General features: G+C 45.9%; 1 protein-coding gene across 1 annotated transcript in view; it reads left to right on the plus strand.

The window, feature by feature from the left end:
* FBH1 (F-box DNA helicase 1) overlaps window positions 1-21,366 on the plus strand; it is a 1,469,681-nt gene that overhangs the window by 204,722 nt on the left and 1,243,593 nt on the right. Inside the window, exon 4 of the mRNA XM_069629653.1 lies at window positions 2,234-2,364. Within this exon, the coding sequence (XP_069485754.1) occupies window positions 2,234-2,364 (131 nt within the window). The remainder of the gene's footprint in view (window positions 1-2,233; window positions 2,365-21,366) is intronic.

Consider the following 21,366-nt stretch of genomic DNA (forward strand, 5'->3'; position numbering starts at 1 on the left):
AAAACTCTGACGAGAAAACTTAGAGATGTAGAGGAGAGGTGTAGTTTTGTTTTTCACTTTGGGCGTGAGGAGTTGTTCTCTACTCAAGTTCGTAGTTATTTCCATTGCTGCTTCTAATGTCTCTTCTGGGTCGCTTCTTGATTCAAAACAATCTATCAGCTTGGAACATTCTGAATCAAGACCCACTGGATCTGAAATTATCTTTTTTAGTCGTAACATCTGACTATAGGGCAAACTTCTCAGCATAGGTTTTGGGTGGAAACTAGAGTAGTGCAACTAGTTATTTGCGTCAGTCAGTTTATGATAAACCATAGTGGCAATCATTCCTTCTTGGATTCTTAGTTCCACATCGAGGAAGTGCAAACCAGGTGATCCAACTTCCATTGTACATTTTATTTTATGGTGTACCTTATTCAGGTAGTCGAAGAAAAGCTCCAATTCAGTTCTTGTGCCGCACCAGATCCCAGAAATGTCATTGATATAACGTATCCAGATGAGCAACTGCTATAACTATTTACCACCTCTTTGGTGGATTAAAGACAGTGTGCAAGGGACAGGAGGGTTCCGACTTTGGATCCTCTTATCTCTTTCATTTGTATAACGGGGTCTTGTGCGAAGGCCTTATTTTCCTCCCTTGCACCTCTAGAATCTGAAACCAGGCTCTCTGGACTTCTCTAATAATTTGAAATACTTACCTAATTTGCTTTGTGCACCTATCAATTTACCTACTTTTCATATTTTTTCACAATCTCAGTTATTGCCCAATTCCTGAAAGGCCTTGCAATCAGTTTCTGCCCACTCTGTTTATTGTTCCGGACTGGGATATTAACCCCGTTCTTACTTTTTTAATTGCAGCTCCATTTGAGCCCATGCACTCCTGTTCGATTATGTTGCTCACAAATTAAAACTGCCTTTCTGGTGGCAGTCACATCTGCCAGACGTTTTAGTGAACTCGAGGCATTGTCCCCCAAGCCACATGCCCAAATGAAGTTTCAGTTCATAGAGGTTGGGAAAAAGCCACAAAGAGGTGGTGATTACCTCTCTCGTCTCTCACAACGGGTAAAAATTTTGATCGATTCATTGGATATTTTGCAAGTGTAACTGAAGGTGCGACCAGGATTCCTACCCATGGGAATCTCTGAATTTCATATGTCGCAAAATAGACTTGCCAGTGTTCTACCCTCTTCTGCATCCTTCCAAAGATGAGGAGAGGCTTCACAGGTTGGACCCCAAGAGGCCCCTTAGTTTTTATGTGGCGAGGATTGCTGAAATTAGAATAGTGGCCAGCGTATGGCTGTGTGTCCAAGCAGATCATCTCCAGATGGATAACTCTCTGCATCGTGGAGTGTTACCACAAGGCAGGGAAGGAACTGCCACTGGGCATAAGAGCTCATTACACCAGGGGCATGGCAAGGTCTTCGGCACTGCAAAGAGGCATTCCGGTAAGAGACATCTGCCGGGTGGCGACGTGGTCGTCATTGTACACTTTCGCCAAGCACTACTGCGTGGACATGGCTCGTGGTGCAGACAACCCCGTTCTGGTAGGACGGTCTTTCAGAACTTGTGGTTTAAAGGCTTTCATCTCGCCTCCACGCTCTATCATGCTTTGGATAGTCTGTCTGATGAGGAATCTGCGGGAGAAAGCAATCCATCAAAGAACAACTTAACTGTAATCTTCTTTCTATGGATTCTTCTCCTGCAGAGTCCTCATTACCCTCCCATCCAGCCCCGCTATGAAAGCATCTTTAGTTCTGGCATGGCTAGACTACTCTTGAGAGATGAGACAGTGAATTCTTCCTCTGCAGCGGCTGAGCTTGGGTGAAAAAGGTGGGAAACTGAGGTACGGGGGTATAGTGACTTAGTATATGTACGATACCCGATGTCCCGTCAGGAGTCCACGAGCACCAAGATGGATCAATAACCGAGTCGAGATGTACTACACCCCCTGTCAAAATGTTTTCTGAGTAGCTGACGCTGGAATGGATATCTCTCTGATGAGGAATCTGCAGGAGAAGAATCCATATAAAGAGCATTACTGGTAAGTAATTTCTCCATCTAATCAATCAATGCTTTACATTTCTGTCATTTCTGTCATTTTTAAGTAATGTGATATGTTTTTATACAGAAGTAATTTCATAGTGGTTCTTTTAAAGACATCAATGTTTTAACAGGACCTCCAAAACGCAGCCCCTGAAAAAAATAGTTTTTTTTCTTTTTTTATCCGTAATTGCAGTTCATTCCCTGGAAAAAGTGTTACTACAAGTACATAAAACATGAAGAAACTACTGTAGAGATGGTGAATGGGATGCTCTTAAAATATCGGATTTGCGAGGAGGAAGAACTATGTGTGTTGAACTTCATAAGGTAAGAATGGCATCCGTTTTAATGCAAAGCATTATGCCTTTCAGTAAATCTTGCAGATGGTGAGGAGTACACATTTATATTAGGTTTGCTGAGTACCATGTGTTGCATTTCATTACTTGATAGCACTTATCTGTCAGAAAGTATATGTAGCATTGAGGGTTTGTATTGCTGACATGCTGCCTTGATGGGCGTTCTATTGACTGAGTGTTAGGTGGAACATAATTGATGTGCAGTTTATCCTTAACTTGGGGCAGACTTTTTTTTCTTCTTTTAAAAAAAAACCTATATGGTCATAACGACTATATGAGTGGGCTAGACATATGCAAGTCATTTATTCGTCTGCATTCACCCTCCTATTTTGTAATTTTGTTATGCCTGTTGTACCTAGTCTTTTCAGATTTTGCCAGCAACACAACACCTTACTTGAATTTCTTTATTTTTCATTAAAAGTATTCAGTTTATTACAAACTTTTACCTAAAAAGAGAACAGTATAGCTTCTATTGATTCATCAACAATTAATTAAAAGTTTGTTTGTTTCTGGATGTAGTCGACACTGCACCTCACGGTTCCACAGAAAATATTGTTAGATCTGCAATATTTCTGTTTAAAATTTGTTACCACAAAAAATAATTTAAAATCATGTCCTCCATGGCAACGTTCCCACCAATCTTCTGCAGACAAGTAGTGATTTCCCATGACTAATTCTCCCAAATGTTTAGTTCTTTGTGATTTTAGTTTGTGGCAAAATAGCATCAGGTGCTGTAGGGATTCCTCATGATCTCTGCAGAATCTACAAGCGTCGTTTGTTTCAACATCGTGTCTTGAGAAAAGGGCCTCTATTGTTGGAAGAATGTTTAATCTAATTTTGAGGAATACGTTTCTATGGCGTGCACTTGGGAACTTTGTTAGATACTTCGGAACAATGTTCAGAAACCTACTAGGTTTTTTGGTGTGAAAGTTACTGTTATACTTTTTGACTTTTATTGCTGTTTCTTCCCAATCTAAGCACCATCATTTTTGTTTGACCCCTTCTGTGTTATTCACAAGAGACCATTCAGTTGCGTTGATGTTAGTTAATACTTCTTTGCATCTTTTTGTCCATGATTTCTGGATCCACTCTATAGTTTGTCCCATATTCCCCTTTAAAGCGTTAAACTGTATTGGACTATCATTCGTGATCATTTTCCAGAACAAAGCTAACGAATTCCACACTTCTCGTGTGTATAAAGATAGTAAGCCTAGTGCATATCTTAGCAGAGCTATGGGTTAGCAGTTAGGGAGACACAAGATCTTTTTCCAGAAGGATCCCTCTAGCAAATCCCATATTTCCCACGATGTTGACAACGTGGTCTCCGCACTCTGTTAAAATGGGAGACACTTTTTGTTTATAGAATTTAATGACCGGTATCAGTGAGAATTTTCGATATTTATTGTGGAGAAATTGCCCTTAAGCTCTTTAAATGTTTGTTTTCCACATGAGCTCAGTGATTCAGGGAGCATTTGTTATGTGTCGTGGAATGGCGTGCCTAGCCCACTGACCGAGGAAGACCTCAATTCCTGGAAGTGTGTGAGGTCTTGCGCTACAGATGAAAGAAAGACTCCCCCCCCCCCCCCCCCTCCCCCAAGAGCGTGGCCTGCAGGGTAGTGAATGTACCTGTCAGGCCAGGGTGAAAAGGCAGGAGCAGCAGCAGAGCTAAGGAAAAAACACAATGGACACAATGAATACCACGTTGGGTAAGGTCCCGACCTCCCAGCTGTGACACCCCCAGTTACTTCCACTTTTACCTGTTGTTCCCCCTCCCCCAAGAGCGTGGCCTGCAGGGTAGTGAATGTACCTGTCAGGCCAGGGTGAAAAGGCAGGAGCAGCAGCAGAGCTAAGGAAAAAACACAATGGACACAATGAATACCACGTTGGGTAAGGTCCCGACCTCCCAGCTGTGACACCCCCAGTTACTTCCACTTTTACCTGTTGTTCCGTGAAGGGACACTGGGAACCTACTTGCTAATAGCCAGAGGCTGAGGTGTCGTAGAAGTATTCACATAAGAGAACCAAGTTCCAGAGGAGTACCTGATGGAGGGGAACCCTGACCCGTACGGCATGAGGACGCAACTGAGGGGGTGACACTAGACTGAGTATCAGTGATGGGGATTTGCAGCAGAGCGTCCCAAAAACAATCTAGAGCAGATAGAAAGCAAAGCGTTAAAATGTGGCCAGCAGTGATGTGCAGCAGAGTGTCCAACTAGCCAAAGGTGATGTGCAGCAGAACGTCCAGAGAGATTGTAAGCAATATGCAGCCAAGCGTCCACAATTGGGCATAAGCAAGATGCAGCAGAGCCCTTGCGTGTAGGGAACGTGCGGGTAATGGGACGTTCAGTGGCCAGAACAGGTGAAGACAAGATGCACGTAATTCGTACAACCGTGGGGGCAGAGCAGTTGTACAAGGAAGGGGGCGATACGTCAGACACAAGAGGTTGTACCGGTAGAATGATCAAGTTCACATCCACGGGATCAGGGGGAACCAGACAATCAATCCTAAGGGATGTAGGCGTCGGAAACAAGAAGGGCAGAGACGAAGCAAAGTCTGGGTGAATGTTCCAAAGATCAGGTTGCCGGGAAGTCAGGATAGCAGAATATTACAACGGAACGCAACTGAGCCATGCAGGCAATAGCAACAGTTTAAGAGTGCCGTGTCTTTCCAACTGCAGCAGTAAATAGACACTGTCCGATGACATGGAACGTACATTGTACCGTGTTCCACGTGAGTGGGGCTCCCAGGGCTGATGGGAATCGTAGTCCATTTACGGCCTATGGCGGAATCGCTGCTGTGCGAGATGCCAGGGTAGCGTCCAGGAACTGGGGGGGGGGCTCTGCGGGACATGAAGGGGCTGGGGCATGACAGCATTATCCATGCTAGCCTTAACGCAAAGTCCTAGAAATTTAGTTGTACAGACTACTCGGACAGGCTTTTTCCCCATGTTCCTCTTAAAAATCTGCTCTTTGGTGCTTCTGCCTCGCAGGTTTCTGAATATTAGAGTTTCTGATTTTTCTACGTTTATTGCTAGGCCATTTTGGATGACGTATTCTTGCAGGCATGTAAGGCTTTGCTGTAACCCTATTGAGTTCTGATATAGAATTACTAACTCATCAGCATAGACCATCCAACCAATCAGTGAATCATTTAGTTTAGGGGGCACGCTGATGGCAGGTTTAGAGTGATCTTTAAGTCAGCGATAAAGAGGCTAAAAAGTGCTGATGCTAATGGACAGCACTGTTTTAGCCCTCAGGATGTTTTGATTTCTTTCGTCAATAAATCTGCTGTATTCAGTCTTTTTTTTAATAGATGTTTCTTTGTGCAAGGCCATAGTTGCTGCCAGTAAGTCATATGGACAATGACATTTAATCTTCTTGGTCCATAGTCGATTTCGATCAACACTGTCAAAGGCTTGTTGCAATTAGGAAGGCGAGGTACAAAGGTCTTTTAGTTCTTATGAATCCTTGTTTCAGTACATTGAGGAGGAAGAGGTTCACACTATGCCCTTAACAAAGCCGGTTTGACGTGGGTCCGTGGTTCCAGTATCTAGTGCCCATTTGTTTAATCGCTTTAGGATCATAGAAGTGAAACATTTTCCTAACGCATCCAAAAGGGCAATTGGTCTTTTCCATTTCAGGTTCGTGCGCTTCCCCTTCTTGAATATAGGAACCAATACTGAGCATTTCCACGAGGATGGATGTCATGCCTGCCACCCCAGGGTCCATTACTTACCCCAAACGCTCCTATTTCCCGGCATCCTCAGCCTTCAGAACGGCCAGGCCATTCTATACTCAATGGAAATTGGCTGGGAGACGCTACTGAGAGAGCTTGCGTCACATGACCAATGTACGCGTCATCACTTTGCTCAGGTGCACGTCAGCTGACATTATTTAACAAGGCTGATACCTTACAGCTGCGCTTCTGATCGTTTTTAGTATCTGCGTTCCGGAGCTTGCTTCTGCTGTTCTTCGCAGACGCTCTTCTTTCCATCGCAAAAAGCGGTTGTTTTTCCTCGCGTTCCTACGCAGTTTCAGGCAACCTCCCAGCTCGTCTCAGAGCTTCTCCTTTCTTACGCAGCCTTCTACTAACTTTATTTAGTTCCAATACGGAGCCCCGTCACGTTCCTACGCGCCGCTCTTCAACCTGTTGCTTCATTTCAAGACTGAGCCCCGCCACGTTCCTACGTGACATAGCAATTTCCACGGACTGCAATCAACACCCGGCAGAGTTCCACTCCATATACATCCAATTCGGCAATACTATTAACCTCATTACTCTGTCATTTTCCATAGACATTATTTCCATTCTGGATATACTTCCTCTGCTAAATCCCATCCTACTTGCAGGAGAGTTTAGTCTTACAGTTTCTGTACTCACTCCTGATCAGGACTCAACTGGACCTTCAACTATTGTAAAGGGTTTGTCTTCCTGGATCAAGATTTTCTTTTCCTCCTACTACAAAGTGCACAGAACTTTGGACGCTTAGCTGTGTGCACCAACCCGACTCTAGTGCGGCCCTCGTTCCGCCCGGGTTAGATTCCTCACTACCCTTTCCTTGTCGTTGTTTTCTCCTTGGATTCATCGGACATTGTTGGGACTTACCTGTGGCTGTACATACAGGTTAGTGTATTTAACATAGGTTCTTACTGGCCTTTTGTAACAATAGCCTCCTAATTAGTCCAATCTCTATTGACAGCCTGGTGAATCTTGGTTCACTCCTGCCCTTCTCACTAATAGCTCTCTTTGACTGTGGCTTTTACTAGTCAGAGAGTGACATTAGTTAGAAGGTTTCTCTTGAGACACTACGTTCTACCTCTGACAACAGTAAATGGGAGAAGACATCGAGTGTATCCTTTGCAACTACCAATCTGTATCCTTTAAGTGAACCTTAGACATTTCTTCTGTATCTGTTGTGTTCATTATCACAAGCCTAGTTATAACAATGGAGCACAAGCGTTTCTCATTATTTGAGAGAAAAGAATTTAACAAAATTCTGACCAATTTTCTGAGTTGATTTTTAAGATGAAATTTTATAGCCTGTCTGGCCTCGGGGCTCTCAAGTTACTCGCCCAGTTAATTAGGGTCAGTATTTCAGACTTCTCAAATGGAATTGACAATGATGTTAGTTTGGTCTTGATCACTTTATTGCACTTTGTTTTGGGGGCAGCATATAGCTTGTGATAATATCGAGTCCAGTTCTCTTCTGGAATTGGGTTTAACAATAGTGCATCTTGTGTTGCATCTGTGTTGTGTATACATTCCAGGGACGTCATTTCACCAAAATGTCATGGGTAGCGGAATTGACATCACACGACCCTTGACCCCCTGATGACATCACAGGAAGTGATAGAGAAAAGAGACCTTGGCCGTGTGGCCAGCGGTGCGGGCTGCATTCCCTTATTCCCCTAGATAGTGGTGTAGTTCAAACAAAATAGAGGTATTCTTGAATAGTTTCCTTTTTCAAAAAAGTTTTAATTAATCAAGCTTCATTAGTGTAGTATGCCAATCTTCAAATCACTTTGTCGTGGCAGAATTGATCACAACTGCGGCCTATGCATTTCGGGTCAAAACCCTTCCACAGGGCCTGTGATTACACCTTTTTATATAATGTTTGGTCTCAGCTATCATTGCACAGTTAACATATACCACAAAGTCAAACAAAAAAACATCATCAATTATCAAATCGAGATATTTCCATATCAACATATTATTTTGCATACGTTGTCATAATCATACAATTCAAAGAGAACCCAGTAGCGATAATACGTTACCCAATTTTCATTAAAATGGTGTGGATTTCATGCATCATGTCGAGAATGGAAAATAACAAAATTAAAAATAAAAAAAGTAAAAATAATAAGGAGAACAAAAAATTACAATCAGTGGGATAGTCATAATGTTAACCAACTTATCTATAGTATCATCTGGCTATCAGTGAGCATGCCGAACCGCAGCCACTAACCTTCAATGAACTTGGATACTCAAAAAAATGTTCACTTTCACCCGCGGTTGAATCGTGGGAAGAATGCCTGTTCAGCCGTGATCTCTGTAACGAGATCGATCACGTATGGGTAAATAACCTCAAGCTTCGTGTTGATTCAAATTCATTCCATATATTTACACATGATTACAGACTTATATTTTGAGTAGATCCACTGTGTACAGCTGGACTCGAACAGTCTAGCTGTCTGCCTCTCACTTTTGCCTGCTTTCCTGTCCGCGGGTGAATAATTCACACGGCCACGGTCTCTGTAAAGAGATCGGACACGTGTCAATGCTCATAAATTGCTCGGTGGGTGAAACCCGCCGCATTAGTGTTACGTATCTACTTACATCTGGATGAAAAAGAATCGCGGTTCCCTGCCGTGGCCGAACGCTAAGCGCGCGTGCACGGATATGTCTACAGAAAAGTGTAGTAGTGGCAACCTGTTGCCACGGCAACCGTTGCTCAATATACGGCGGCCATTTTAGAATGGATTCACAACATAGCTCTACCTGAACTCGTCATGCAGCCATATTGGAATGGTGTAAGAGTAATTAACAACTCGTGTACTTATAAATGAACATATTACTATCCGTAGTTAGGCAATATGTGATACTAATGTCTATATACCTGACTATCATTCCCTGCTATTTGTAAACAGATTAAACCTACACATCAATAAAATTATAAAACCTAAATCAAAGAATTAAATCAAGATGGAGCATACGAAAATACAATCAGCAAACATTGCTTAAGACTTACAAAAAATCATGAATATGTTGTACATCAAGTCTACTACACGTGTGATTCAGTGTTGCCTAAATACATATCTCTAAAAATACATTTCCCTTCCAGAGATCTATGCATGTGTATTCGAAATTCACAATGTTGAGTCACACAACCTCGAGACAGTTAGGCTGATTCATAAAAAGCAACTAAGATCCAGCTCCTCATTCATTCCTTCTGGAGCCATAGACCCCATCTTTTCTATCCATCGTGCCTCTTTCTGGGCTCTCAATTTCTTCATGTTGGTGTTCTGGTCCTTGGTTGGTATCACCTCCAAAACTGCAAATTTGAGCTGGGCAACAGTGTGTCCACTATCATGAAAATGTCTTGCTACTGATGAGGTTCTGTTATTGAGTCTAATACATGATTTATGTTCATTGATGCGAATCCGTACTTTGCGTGCGGTCTCTCCCACATAATACTGGGCACAGGGACACTTGATAGCATATACAACATTTTCTGACAGACATGTCGCATGATGTTTTAACTTGATCTGTTCACCTGTTTGAGGATGGGATATGAATGGTCCTTTCATTATGTTGTTGCAGTTCCCACAACTCATGCACGGGTATGTGCCTGGATGTTTATCGGGTGTTCTCTGTTTGTTTCTTTGCTTGCCTTGTGTGTCAACTAGCAGATTCCTTAAGTTATTGCTTTTTTGATACGCAAAAATGGGAGGGCTAACAAATAGCTCTTTAGTTCTATTATAATTCTGTAACACACTCCACCTTTTCAGAATGCTATCCTTAATTTGTCGGCTCTGTATAGAGAACTTCGTGACAAATACCAAATCTGGACTCTCCTGCTTTTGTTTGGTAATCAACAGTTGTGCACGATCACGCATGTCTGTCTTTCCTCACGCTCTTTGAAGGTCTTCATCAGGATATCCTCTTTCCTTAAGCTTCTCCTGTAGCTTGTTCAGTTCAATCTCGCACTCCACTGAATCACTCACGATTCTTTTAACGCGTAACATTTGCCCTAACGGTAGATTCCGTAGGATACTCGGCGGGTGAAAACTCATCCTATGCAGCAAGTTATTTCTGTCTGTAGGTTTAGTGTATACCGTTGTGGAGATCTTCAAGTCTGTAATAATGACCTGTACGTCCAAATAATGTACATTAGGATTACCTACTTCCATTGTGAACTGCAACCGACTGTCAATGTTGTTAAAAAAAAAAACAAAGTTATCTAGCTCTTCCCGACTGCCTGATCATACTCCAAAAACGTCATCTATGTAACGTATCCACTTCTTAAGTTGATTGCTCCATTGTGGGTTGCTGATGATGTGGGTGGTTTCAAAATCAAACATGAAACTATTGGCATACACAGGTGCTATGGTGGCACCCATGGTCGTGCCTGAAAATTGATTGTAATATGTACCATTATACTCGAAGCATGAATGCGTTGAGATAAAATCTAGCAATAACATTAGGAATTCTTTGTTCGCTCCTATTGATTCTGTTTGCAACAATAGTTTTTCTACTGATCTTTGCCCCAAATCATGTGGAATACTAGTATAAAGACTAGTCACATAGATTGTAAAAAGAATGTCTTCAGATGTTAACGTCATTTGATCCAAGATTTGTAAGAAATGTAAGTATCTTTAACATAAGTAGATGTTTGTTGTATCAACGGTTGGAGAAAATAATCTATATATGTCCCTAAAGGTTGTAGCATGCCTCCAGTGGCTGCCACAACAGGCCTTCCTGGGGGATTGTCAAGTCGCTTATGTATTTTGGGCAGAGTGTACAGATGTGGCATGTTAGGATAAGGTGTCCATTAGTAGTCTCTGGTTTTATGACTAATCCATTCATTTTCGACTGCTTTGTCAAGTAGTCTTTCTAAATCCTCCTTAATGTTCTTCGTGGGGTCATGTGTCAACACTCGATACGTGGTCTGATCCGACAATTGTGTAAGGCATTCTTGCTGATATTGTTCAGTGTTTTGTATCACGAGTGCTCCCCCTTTATCAGCGGGTCTAATTGTTATCTTTTCATCTGAAAAAAGAGTTTTGATGAGAGACAGTTCTCCTCTGCTTAAATTGTGTCTTCTTGGTTTTTGGAACTGTATTTTTTTGATATCTTTGAGCACCATATTGTGAAAGATGTCAATTGATGGTACATTAATTGGTGGACAAAATGTACTTCTTGGTTTGAATTCAACATACTCCGTTTCCGATGGTGTTTCCATTTCATCGTCCTTACTCGTTTCGGCGAAGAAGGTCTTTGACTTCAATTTATGCACCAACTTGTACAATTCTACTTTAGTGTCAAACATTTTGCTACTATGAGTCGGAACAAATTTAAGGCCTTTTTCTAGTGTTCTCACCTCTTTCATTGATAAAGATCTTGAAGATAAATTTACTACTAATTTCGATTCATTTGTAGCCTCGTTTTCATTCCTGGCTCTTTTCATCTTTCCTCTCCTAGTCCTCTTCCTCTTGACCATAAAAAATCTCTCCTTTGTGCATTCATTGGTTGTTTAGGCCTAGCACTACTTGTCGATGTGCTCGCTGCAGTATCATCCGCTGTGCGTTCATCTGTTAGTGCCTAACTCACCACAACCAATTGATCACAGGAAGTGATGTCATTTGATCTACCCCGAAGTGATATCGCGGCAAGCTATGGAACACGACATTTCACCCGTTGACAAAACAGGGAGTGGCATCACATAGCATTGTACACTACGAAAAATATGGTTACGATATCACTATAATGTGATGTATATTTCATACAAGAATGGGTCGCCATATGTATCATTAAGATCAGTGTGTATAGGCCCATATCACTGTAAATGCAAGCAGACGTCCATGACCAAATGATAATGATGTGTTATTATATAGCACTTACGGTTAAGCGCTTTATATAAAAAATATATACACCCAATTTCACCCAACCTGTGTTGGTACTCATTTATCAACCTCAGAAGGATGAAAGGCTGAGTTCAGGCATTTAAGAACAGACTAAATCAGTGACTCACCCCCTGAAGTGTGCCTGAAATAAACCTTTACTGAGTCTAGCAATGACTGTATAGAATTCCAGAAAGACACATTATTTTGTATTCCTATTCTTTCTTATTTAGGGGCAGTGCTGAAATGTTAGACTTGTGGCACTCCTGTTCTTATTATTTTATTTTTTATAAGGGGCCTGAAAAAGAAACTCCAGAAGTAAAGAGCCACATGGTGCTGGCCAAAGCCCAAATGATGTCCCTGATACATTCCCAAATATTTCTGGAGTTGTTCCCTAGAATAGTCTTGAGCATTGTTTCTCCATCATTTTGGGTCATGATGCCTTTATGGGATAGTTCCTATACTGTTGTCTTCGCCTCTTGCACCTGTCAGCTCTTATTACATTTGGTAAATTTTGCAGCTGTTTTAGGTCTTTCTGCATCCTTCTTTTCTGGTCTGGATCTACTTGATCAAATACTTTTTACAGCTTGAAGCTGGGCTTTTCCCCAATGATTCTCTTTTCTCTGCAATGATGAGAATTGGTCTGTAATCTATTACTGATTCATCATAATTTATCAATGTGCTCAGCTTTCCTGTCAATCTTGGGACCTCGGTTGGTGCATCTGTATTCTATACTACCCAGTGCTACTTCAATTGATGTGGGCCAGTATTCTTGTTCATCTGTGAAAGATCTGGCCCATGTTAATTTTATAGTTACTCCTACGTCCCGTCCCCTTTCCTCCATACTTATGGGACATCTCTCTGTCCTGTGGGACGGGACCAGAGCACTTTGTAAAAAGCATCCACATTTTTTTTCCAAAAATGTGTCCTTCCTCTCTTTCTGGCGCGGGGCCCGGCACGCGGCCGTAACCCCGCCCACCTTGACTCCGCCCCACACCTCGCCCATCAGTCCTTTTCTCCGCTCGTTCGGGACTAGACGCACTCGCATCCATGGAAGATTTTCTTCCCTTTTTTCCCTCTCTGGCTCTCGCTAGCGATCGTGTATCAGTCTGTCTATGTCGTTCAAACTAGACTTTCCAGACTGTTCATCATGTCACCGACGCTTTGCGAGGGCGGATCCCCATCCTCTTTGTTTATAGTGTTTGGGTACCGGATCACCGTTGGGACTCCTGTTTTTACTGCGACTCCCTTTAAGTCTGGGCACTTCAACGTCGGTTGGAGCGGTGGAAGGAGGTGTTCCGACGAACTCCTCCTCGCATTTTCAGGCGTTCATCGACAAAAGAAGAAACGCCTGGTAAGTTCTTTACTTTTCAGAGCACCCCGGCCGGGTTCCTCCCGGGCCAGGAGGGGCGTTGATCGCTCCATCACCAGGGATTGCCCTGAGGTGCCCATTGGGCCTAATAATTGTACCAGAGTTTTCTCCGAGGGTCTCCGTAAGGGGCCTGTGGATACCGGAGAACGCTCTGAGGCCCTTCCTGTGGGGGCTGCTTGTAGGCCCAGTTCTACTGAGTCGTTGGGTACCGGACCTCGCTCTGAGGCCTCTCTATCGGCTTCCATCAAAAATAAGACTGGGGTGTGCCCCGAGGCTTTGGTTGGGATTGTTGTCACCGAACGGATGTTCGAGGCCCGCGCAAATAAAACTGTTACCGGACCTGGGTCCGAGGTCCCTCATACAGATGTTAAAGCTACCAACATTTCTGAGAGGCCTGACAAGGCCTTATCGGTGAAGGTTGTTTCTCACCGTTCCCGCTCTTGCGGTGATACCCGATCTGTTGAGGGGGCAAAGAAGGCAAATTCTTCTTTTACCAGCAGTGCCGAGGTCCTTCCTGGGAAGGCTAATTTGGCGGTTGGTATGTCGCAGAAACATTCCAGGGCTCCTAGTACCGTCTCTGCCGAGGTTCAATGTTAAGGCTAAAGTTAAGACCCCGATCCATCGACGGGGACCCCTGCCTCACTTCCTCACGTGCCGCAGTTCCCCTCAGGCGATGACAAAATGGCACCCGTTCCCGCCACGACCGCGGTGGCCATTTCGGTTGCTACCCCTACAACTACGCCATCGGCCACAGGTGTAGGGCTTGGTTCCGTGGGTGAACATAGAGTTCCTTGTGCGCATCCTTATCGGGCAGTTTGATTGGAACGCCTGGATGCCCCTTCCGCACAATGTTTCGTTGCCTGCGGGGTCGGCACCTTTGATTTATGTGGATACGTCGGTAGAGGGGCCGGTGTGGCACCCTTCCCCGTTACGTCCCTGGAATTATCCTCCTCATGAGAGGCCTCCTCTGGTTCCAAAACAGTCCCCGGAGGACGCCTTTTTCGGCAAATTTCAAATGCTCATGCGTACCGACCCCATGAGGGAATATTTCAAAGGGCTTTTTAGGGAGATATGTCCGCCCGCGCCTCCGGCTCCACCTGTTCCTCCTGTGGTTCCACCGGCGCCTCCCTTGCCTACGCTGCCTTCCCCGACTCTTCTGCCTTTGCCCCCCTTGTCCCCCGTGCACAAGGCAGCACCCGACACGGTTTAGCAGGATCCTGACCTGTTGGATGACGCGCAAGGCGATCAGGAGCTTTTCATGACCGGGTACTGGACATGATGTGCTTCTTGGATGTTCCGGTGCCCAAAGCACCCACTCCGCAGGAGGGCGTGCTTTCTGCGGCGTTCACCCTGTCTCCTTTGGAGCGTACCGGCCTGTTCTTGCATAAGGACGTTCTGGCCGAGGTCCGCAGGGTCTGGGAAAAGCCACACTCTGGACATTTCGTCAATAAGAAAATTGACGCGCGATACAGGCTGCATTCTTCGGAAGAGGTGGCCCTGTAGTCTTGTCCGCCCCCCTCCTCCACAGTGGTGCCTGCGGCCACTTTGCAGTCCAGGCCTGCAGCATCCTCTTCCACGACGGCTACTCAGGTTCTGGGAAAGGAGGATAAGCTCCTTGACTCCCTTGGGAGAAAGATTTTCGCGAACTCGGCCTTGCAGCTCAGGCAGGCCAATGCCGAAATGGTGTTAGCGGGGGCTAATATGCGGATGTGGAAAGGTCCGTCGGAGTTTGATACAGTTTTTGTCAATCACTCGTTGATTCCCAAATGTTCTCCACAATTATACAAACACAAATATGTTTTTGAGAAAATAAAATGTCTACAAGTTTTTAGTTGGAGGGATATATCCCTTCTCCTTTTACTCCATGTATCTGGGCTCTTTAACACATTCAAAAACTGCGTGCTTCTGTGACTCCCACTTAACTTTGTCTGCTGTATTCCTTTATTGGAATATATTAGTTCCTTTGACTTTATGGTTTGAATAGGTGTCCTTTTCCTCATTGGCTTTCTCCATCTTCTCACATCTCCTTCGGGCTACAAAATCTTTAGGGCCTATGCAAACCCGCATACCTTAATACTTGAAGGGTCTGCCCCCAGGTATTGTGGTAGAGTGTTTACCCACGGCCACGTCTTTTATCTCTTATTCCTTGGATGTGAGCGGTTGTTGTTTTCTGTTCCAGACGTCCTCGCTCCCCTTCGCTCTCTTGTCTGGAGTGAAGAAGTCACGTTGTTCGCTTCGGCGGTTGAGCTCAGTATTGATGCTTCCTTTGCGCGCGAAAGAATCACTCCAATCTCTGTCCCTTGTTTCGGCATCCGTTTGTGGGTGCCTGGCCCACCACATCCGTGTCGTGCTCACACCTCCAGGTAGGTGTAGGCATGCTTTACTGTTTCTTCTCTGCTCTAGCTTAACCCCGCCACCTCCCGTAGGTGTGGCTAAGTCTGAGCCTTGCCTCTGCGTGTGCCTTCTCCTCCTCCATTCTAGCATCACCAGCTCTTCAGTTTCATAGCTGAAACGAAAGTGGGTGGATCGTTCAAGTTCACAATTCTTTGAAGTAAAGCACATAGTGGTTTCGTGCACATCAATTGTTTCCATTTAAGCAGATAATACCTTTTATTTAGGGAGTTCCACACAGGAATGGAAGTCCTTGTCCCCTAGAGGGGAGTCACTCCCAGTGAGATCCCACTTTCCCAAACCCCAAGGGAGGGTTTTACTTAGTGGACTTGCCTCCCTAGCCTCAAAGGTGTGACTCCCCCAAGGGAAGAAGGGGAGAAGTCTCTAGATTTGTCACAACTGGCACTTCAAACACTGGGTTGTGCTCATCAGCGATTTAAAGCAATCCCCACTCTCGGTGAATTTCTTTTAAAACCACCATCGCAGTTCACACATAACTGACACTTGTGTTGGTGCTTGTTTCAATAACACATAGTTCGAATGGATTGTGTCCTCCAACGTATTCCACATCTTTGACATGTAATGTCCACAGCTGTGCACTTCGGAAACTGGATGTTATAAATAGGACGCACGGCGCCCATAGCCACAGTTCTGTTTTTTCCGCAAACGTGTTTGTTTCGAGAACTCGGCACGCCTCGTGTGTTTCATCGTCGAGAGGTCTTCTTCTTCAGCTCCGCGGTCTGGCTTCAAGACTTGCCGGGACTGCAAGTCGAAAATGTCGATCACCGACCGCATCGCATTTGTTTGTGGTGCTGGGGCGAGAGTCACGACAACAAAGACTGTTCAAAATGCCAGTCGCTGACTGCTAAGACCTTGCGAGAGCGTAAGGGGAAGCTCCAGGTAGGTAGGGGCTCTAAGCCTAGTAAGTCCTGCAAATCAAAATCCAAAGGGGTGTCCACCGACGACTCAAGGGGCTACTCTCCGCATCGGGAGGAGGCCCAGGGTTCTCGGTCCCGGAGTGGTTCCCACCTTCTTATCAGCCCACGGCGCCGTCGGCACTAGTGTCGACGTCGCCGCCGAAGCATTCGGCGCTCTCGACGCCGATGCTGTCGACACTTTTGGCATCGAAAGCCTTCGGCGCCCTCGACGCCTTTGGGGATGTTTGCCCGAAATGTACAGTTGGAGTACCCTGATCTGGTGGATCCTCCAAGGAAGGCTACGGCGAAGTCTGTGAGGCCGGTGTTGGACTCCAGGCCCTCTTCTGTCCCCAGGCCATGTTTTCACCTCCCTCTGGATGACATATATGAAGAGGAAGAAAGGTCTGACTTTGAGGACCCTGTTGAACATGATGTGGGTCTTTTTCTGGAGACAGTCAATTGGAGGAGTTGAGACAAACCCTTCATGATGCCAGTGGGTTGGACACTTCTCCGGAAGTGGAATTTGGTAGGCCTGACCCTGGGGCTCATGCTGAGTCGTCATACAGGCGGCTCATGGCTAGGGTCTCGGAGTATCTGGGCTGGTCCAGTCCTTCTGAAGATTTTGTATAAGATGATCTGACATTTTAGATCAAGGTCCGTCCTCTGACCCGGTGTTACCTTTTCATCTCACTTTACAGAAAAGGGTGGCAGCTGCTTGGCAGTCCCCGGAATCTCTTCGGCTGTTAACAAATCTTTGACAAAGAAGTACCACCATTCCGGTAGCGACCCCAGCTACTTATCCACTCACCCCACTCCCTGAGAGTTTGGTGGTTCAGGCAGCTACAGCCACCTCGAGGCAGGCGGCGTACCCTACCATCCCTCCGGATAGGGACGACAAACGCTTCGACGGTTGGGCTTGCACGGTATTTTCTGCGGGGAGTATGGCGTTGAAATCAGCCAACTGCACTTGTGCCTTAGCAAGGTTTTCACACACTCTGTGGAACTGTGTTTCTTTAGCAGCTGAGCATATTCCTGAGGGGGTAGAAGGGGATGGGTTCCTTGCTCTCATGCAGGATAGCAAGGATGCCATGTGCGAATCCCTTTAGTCGGGTTTGGATACAGCCGACGGTGTTAGTCGGTCCATGGCTGCGAGCACCATTATACGCAGGTTTGCGTGGTTGCAGAAGTCGGGTTTTGCCCCGGATTTGCAAGTCAGTCTTTTGAACATGCCCTTTGATGGTGCCCGTTTGTTTGGCAGCAGGACTGATGAGAGCCTTGAGAGGTTGCAGACCTCAAAAGCTGCGGTGAAATCTTTAAGCGCCACCGTGCGTCAACCTCTGCCTTTTCGTCCTAGGGGACAGCAGTGGAGGGGAGGTTCTTTTCGTTACTACTCTTCTGGTAGAACGAGAGGAGCCGCCAGTCAAAGGGGTCAGCGTAAAAGTACCTGTGGTGGTCGGGGAAATAGAGGTGCCAAAGCCGCTCGAGCAGCTGCCTCGTTGCCTTCAGGCCCTGCCGCAGCCGCACCAAAACAGTCATGAGGCCATGTCCCATGGTTCGCCGGTTGGAGGCAGGCAGGCTCAGCATCTCAAAGAGAGGCGAGCTATTACTTCGGATGCGTGGGTTCTGGATACAATAGCCCACGGCTACTGCCTTCCCTTCCTAAAGCAGCCTCATGACAATCCACCGGGGAATCTCTCTTTGAAGCTTCCAGATCCGCTCCTTGTGCAGGAAATCTTGACCCTGCTAGAGAAAGGCGCTATAGAACTGGTGCCTGTAGCGAGAAGAACAAGGGTTGGTATTACCCTAATTTTTTTATCTCAAAGAAAGACGGAGGATTGAGACCCATCCTGGACTTGCGTTGGTTGAACAAACTTCTCAGGAAGGACATGTTCAAGATGGTCACTCTTTGTCAAGTCCTCCAGGCCCTTCAACTTCGTGATTGGTTGGTGTCTCAGGACCTACAGGATGCTTACTTTCATGTGCCCATTCATCCCAAGCACAGAAAGTACCTGAGATTTGCGGCTGGTGACATGCACTTTCAGTTTCGGTTCCTGCCCTTCGGTTTGACCTCCGCACAAAATCTTCACCAAGCTAATGGTGGTGGTGGCAGCATATCTCGGGCGAGGCGAGGTTCACGTCTACCCCTACCTGGACGACTGGCTGATCCGTGCATGCTCTCCCGAGCAAGCATTGGCTCACCTCGGTCTCACCTGCCACTCCCTGGGCTGGGCTTCTCCCTCAATTTCAAGAAGTCGCATCTGACACCTTACCAACAGCTTTAGTACATTGGGGCTGTGTTGGACACATCCTTAGGGAAGTGTTCGCCTCCCAAGGTGAGGGCTCATCACATTGTGCAGATGGTGGACAAGTTTAAACATGCCCAGAGTCTCCCGGCTTTCGAATTCTTAAGGTTTGCTCGGCCTTATGGCATCCTGCATTTTTCTGGTGCCGGAGGCCAGGCTGAGGATGAGATCCCTGCAATGGGTCCGCAAGATGCAGTGGTCGCAGTTCTCAGGCAAGATGTCGGATCCCATTCAGATTTCACTCTCGGTCTCCCAGGACCTTCTGTGGTGGGCCAACGAAGGGAACCTGATGAAGGGGGAGACATTTTGGCAACCATGGCAGACAGTAGTGATGGATGCTTCCCTCACAGGATGCGGCGCTCATGCCAGCGACTTGACCGCAAGCGGCCGTTAGTCTCGGTCGGAGTCCAAATTCCACATCAATCTGTTAGAGCTGCGGGCCATCAGGCTGGCCCTGAAGGCTTTTCTGCTGTCTGTGTGGGGTAAGAGTGTCCTGATCATGTGATGGACAACACAGTGGCCATGCATAACCTCAACAAAGAAGGGGTGGGGTAGGGACACTCAAGTTGTACAGAGAAGCAATGCAGCTCTGGTTCTGGGCCATCCAGCAGTGAATTTCGATCTCGGCAGTTCATCTGGCCGGAGACGAAAATGCAGCGGCAGGCTCTGAGCAGGCAGAGCACGGTCTCTCACGAGTGGGAGTTGGCTCAGAAAGTCCTTCAGGAGATCTTCGCCCTTTGGGGAACCCCACAAGTGGATCTCTTAATCACCAGTGCCAACCGGAAGTGCGAGAGATTCTGCTCAAGGGAATTTCCTCTGAGAGGAGCCTTAGGAGACAAGTTCGTAGTGGATTGATCCTTCCCACTGCTGTACGCGTTTCCTCCAGTCCCCATCATTCCTCAAGTGTTGCGGAGGTTACGGAGGTTCGGTTCCCACATGATCCTCATTGCTCCGGATTGGGCCAGGAGAGCGTGATACCCGGACCTTCTAGAAATGTCCATCTGCCCTCCACCAAGTCTTCACTACCGAGAGGATCTGCTCTCGCTTGAGGGGGGTCAGGTTCTCCATCCAGAGGTCAAGACTCTCAACCTTCACGCTTGGTATCTGAAAGGTTGAGGTATAAGGATTGGGACCTCCCGGATGACGTGATGGAGGTATTGCTTTCGGCCAAGCGGCCTGCAACAAAATCCCTGTACTGTTGGCGTAAGTTCTGCGACTGGTGCAGAGGGCACAATGTTGATCCTTTTCAGTGCTCCATTCCTATGGTTTTGTCTTTCTTACTTTCTTTGGCCCACAGGGGCCTTCAAGTAGGTACCATTAAGGGTTACCGGCAGGAGCTGTCTATATTTAAGCGCTCGTCTGAAGAATGTTCTTACTTTAAGATTCCTTTGATTTCTCAATTTCTTAAAGGACTGACTAATGTGCTCCCGCCGTCCCCTTTCCTGGTGCCGGTTTGGGATTTGAATTTGGTTTTGAAATTTCTCATGGGTGCTCCGTTTGAACCTTTGCACTCTTGTCCTTTGAGTTGATTGTCCTTGAAGACAGTGTATTTGGTTGCGGTTACTTCCGCTCGCAGAGTGAGCAAATTGCAGGCACTTTCCTCTAAGCCGCCCTTTACTGTGTTCCACAGGGACAGGGTAGTACTTGGGGTACGTCCTTCCTTTCTACCTAAGGTAGTATCTGAATTTCATTTGAGTCAGAAGGTGGTTCTCCCTTCTTTCTATCCTCCTCCTCATCCTGGTAAGGAAGAGGAGCGACTCCATAGGTTGCATCCCAGGAGAGCTCTGAGCTTTTATATTTCTAGGATATCCAGTGTCCGATTGGACGATCAACTCTTTGTGGGATATGCTGGACACCGATTGGGCCAGGTTGTTACCAAACAGACCTTGTCCAGGTGGATTATCTTCACCATTACTGAGTGTTACCGATTGGCAGGTAAGGACCCTCCTGAAGGGTTGCGAGCTCATTCCACTAGTGGTATGGCTACTTCACCGCCCTCCAACGGGGAGTTCCTATTAGGAATATTTGTGATGCAGCCACATGGGCTTCAATCCACACCTTTGATAAACATTACTCCCTGTATACGATCCATGGTCAGGATATATGGCCTTTGGTAAGGCGGTTCTTTATTTCCGAAATCTGATTCGGTACTCTAAATTCTTTTCCCTCCTCCATTTTCTGGTACTGCTTTGGGAGTCTGTCAAAGATGTGGAATACGTTGGAGGACACAATCCATTCGAAGAACAAGTTACTTACCAACTGGTAACGTTATTTTGACTGGATGTTCCTCCAACGTATTCCACATCGCCCTCCCAGCCTGCCCCTCTGGAGAATTTCCAATACGGTTGCAGCTTACATTTCCGCAAGGC

This window comes from Ambystoma mexicanum, chromosome 12, assembly GCF_040938575.1.
Source record: "Ambystoma mexicanum isolate Mex_15411 chromosome 12, UKY_AmexF1_1, whole genome shotgun sequence".
Lineage (NCBI taxonomy): Eukaryota > Metazoa > Chordata > Amphibia > Caudata > Ambystomatidae > Ambystoma > Ambystoma mexicanum.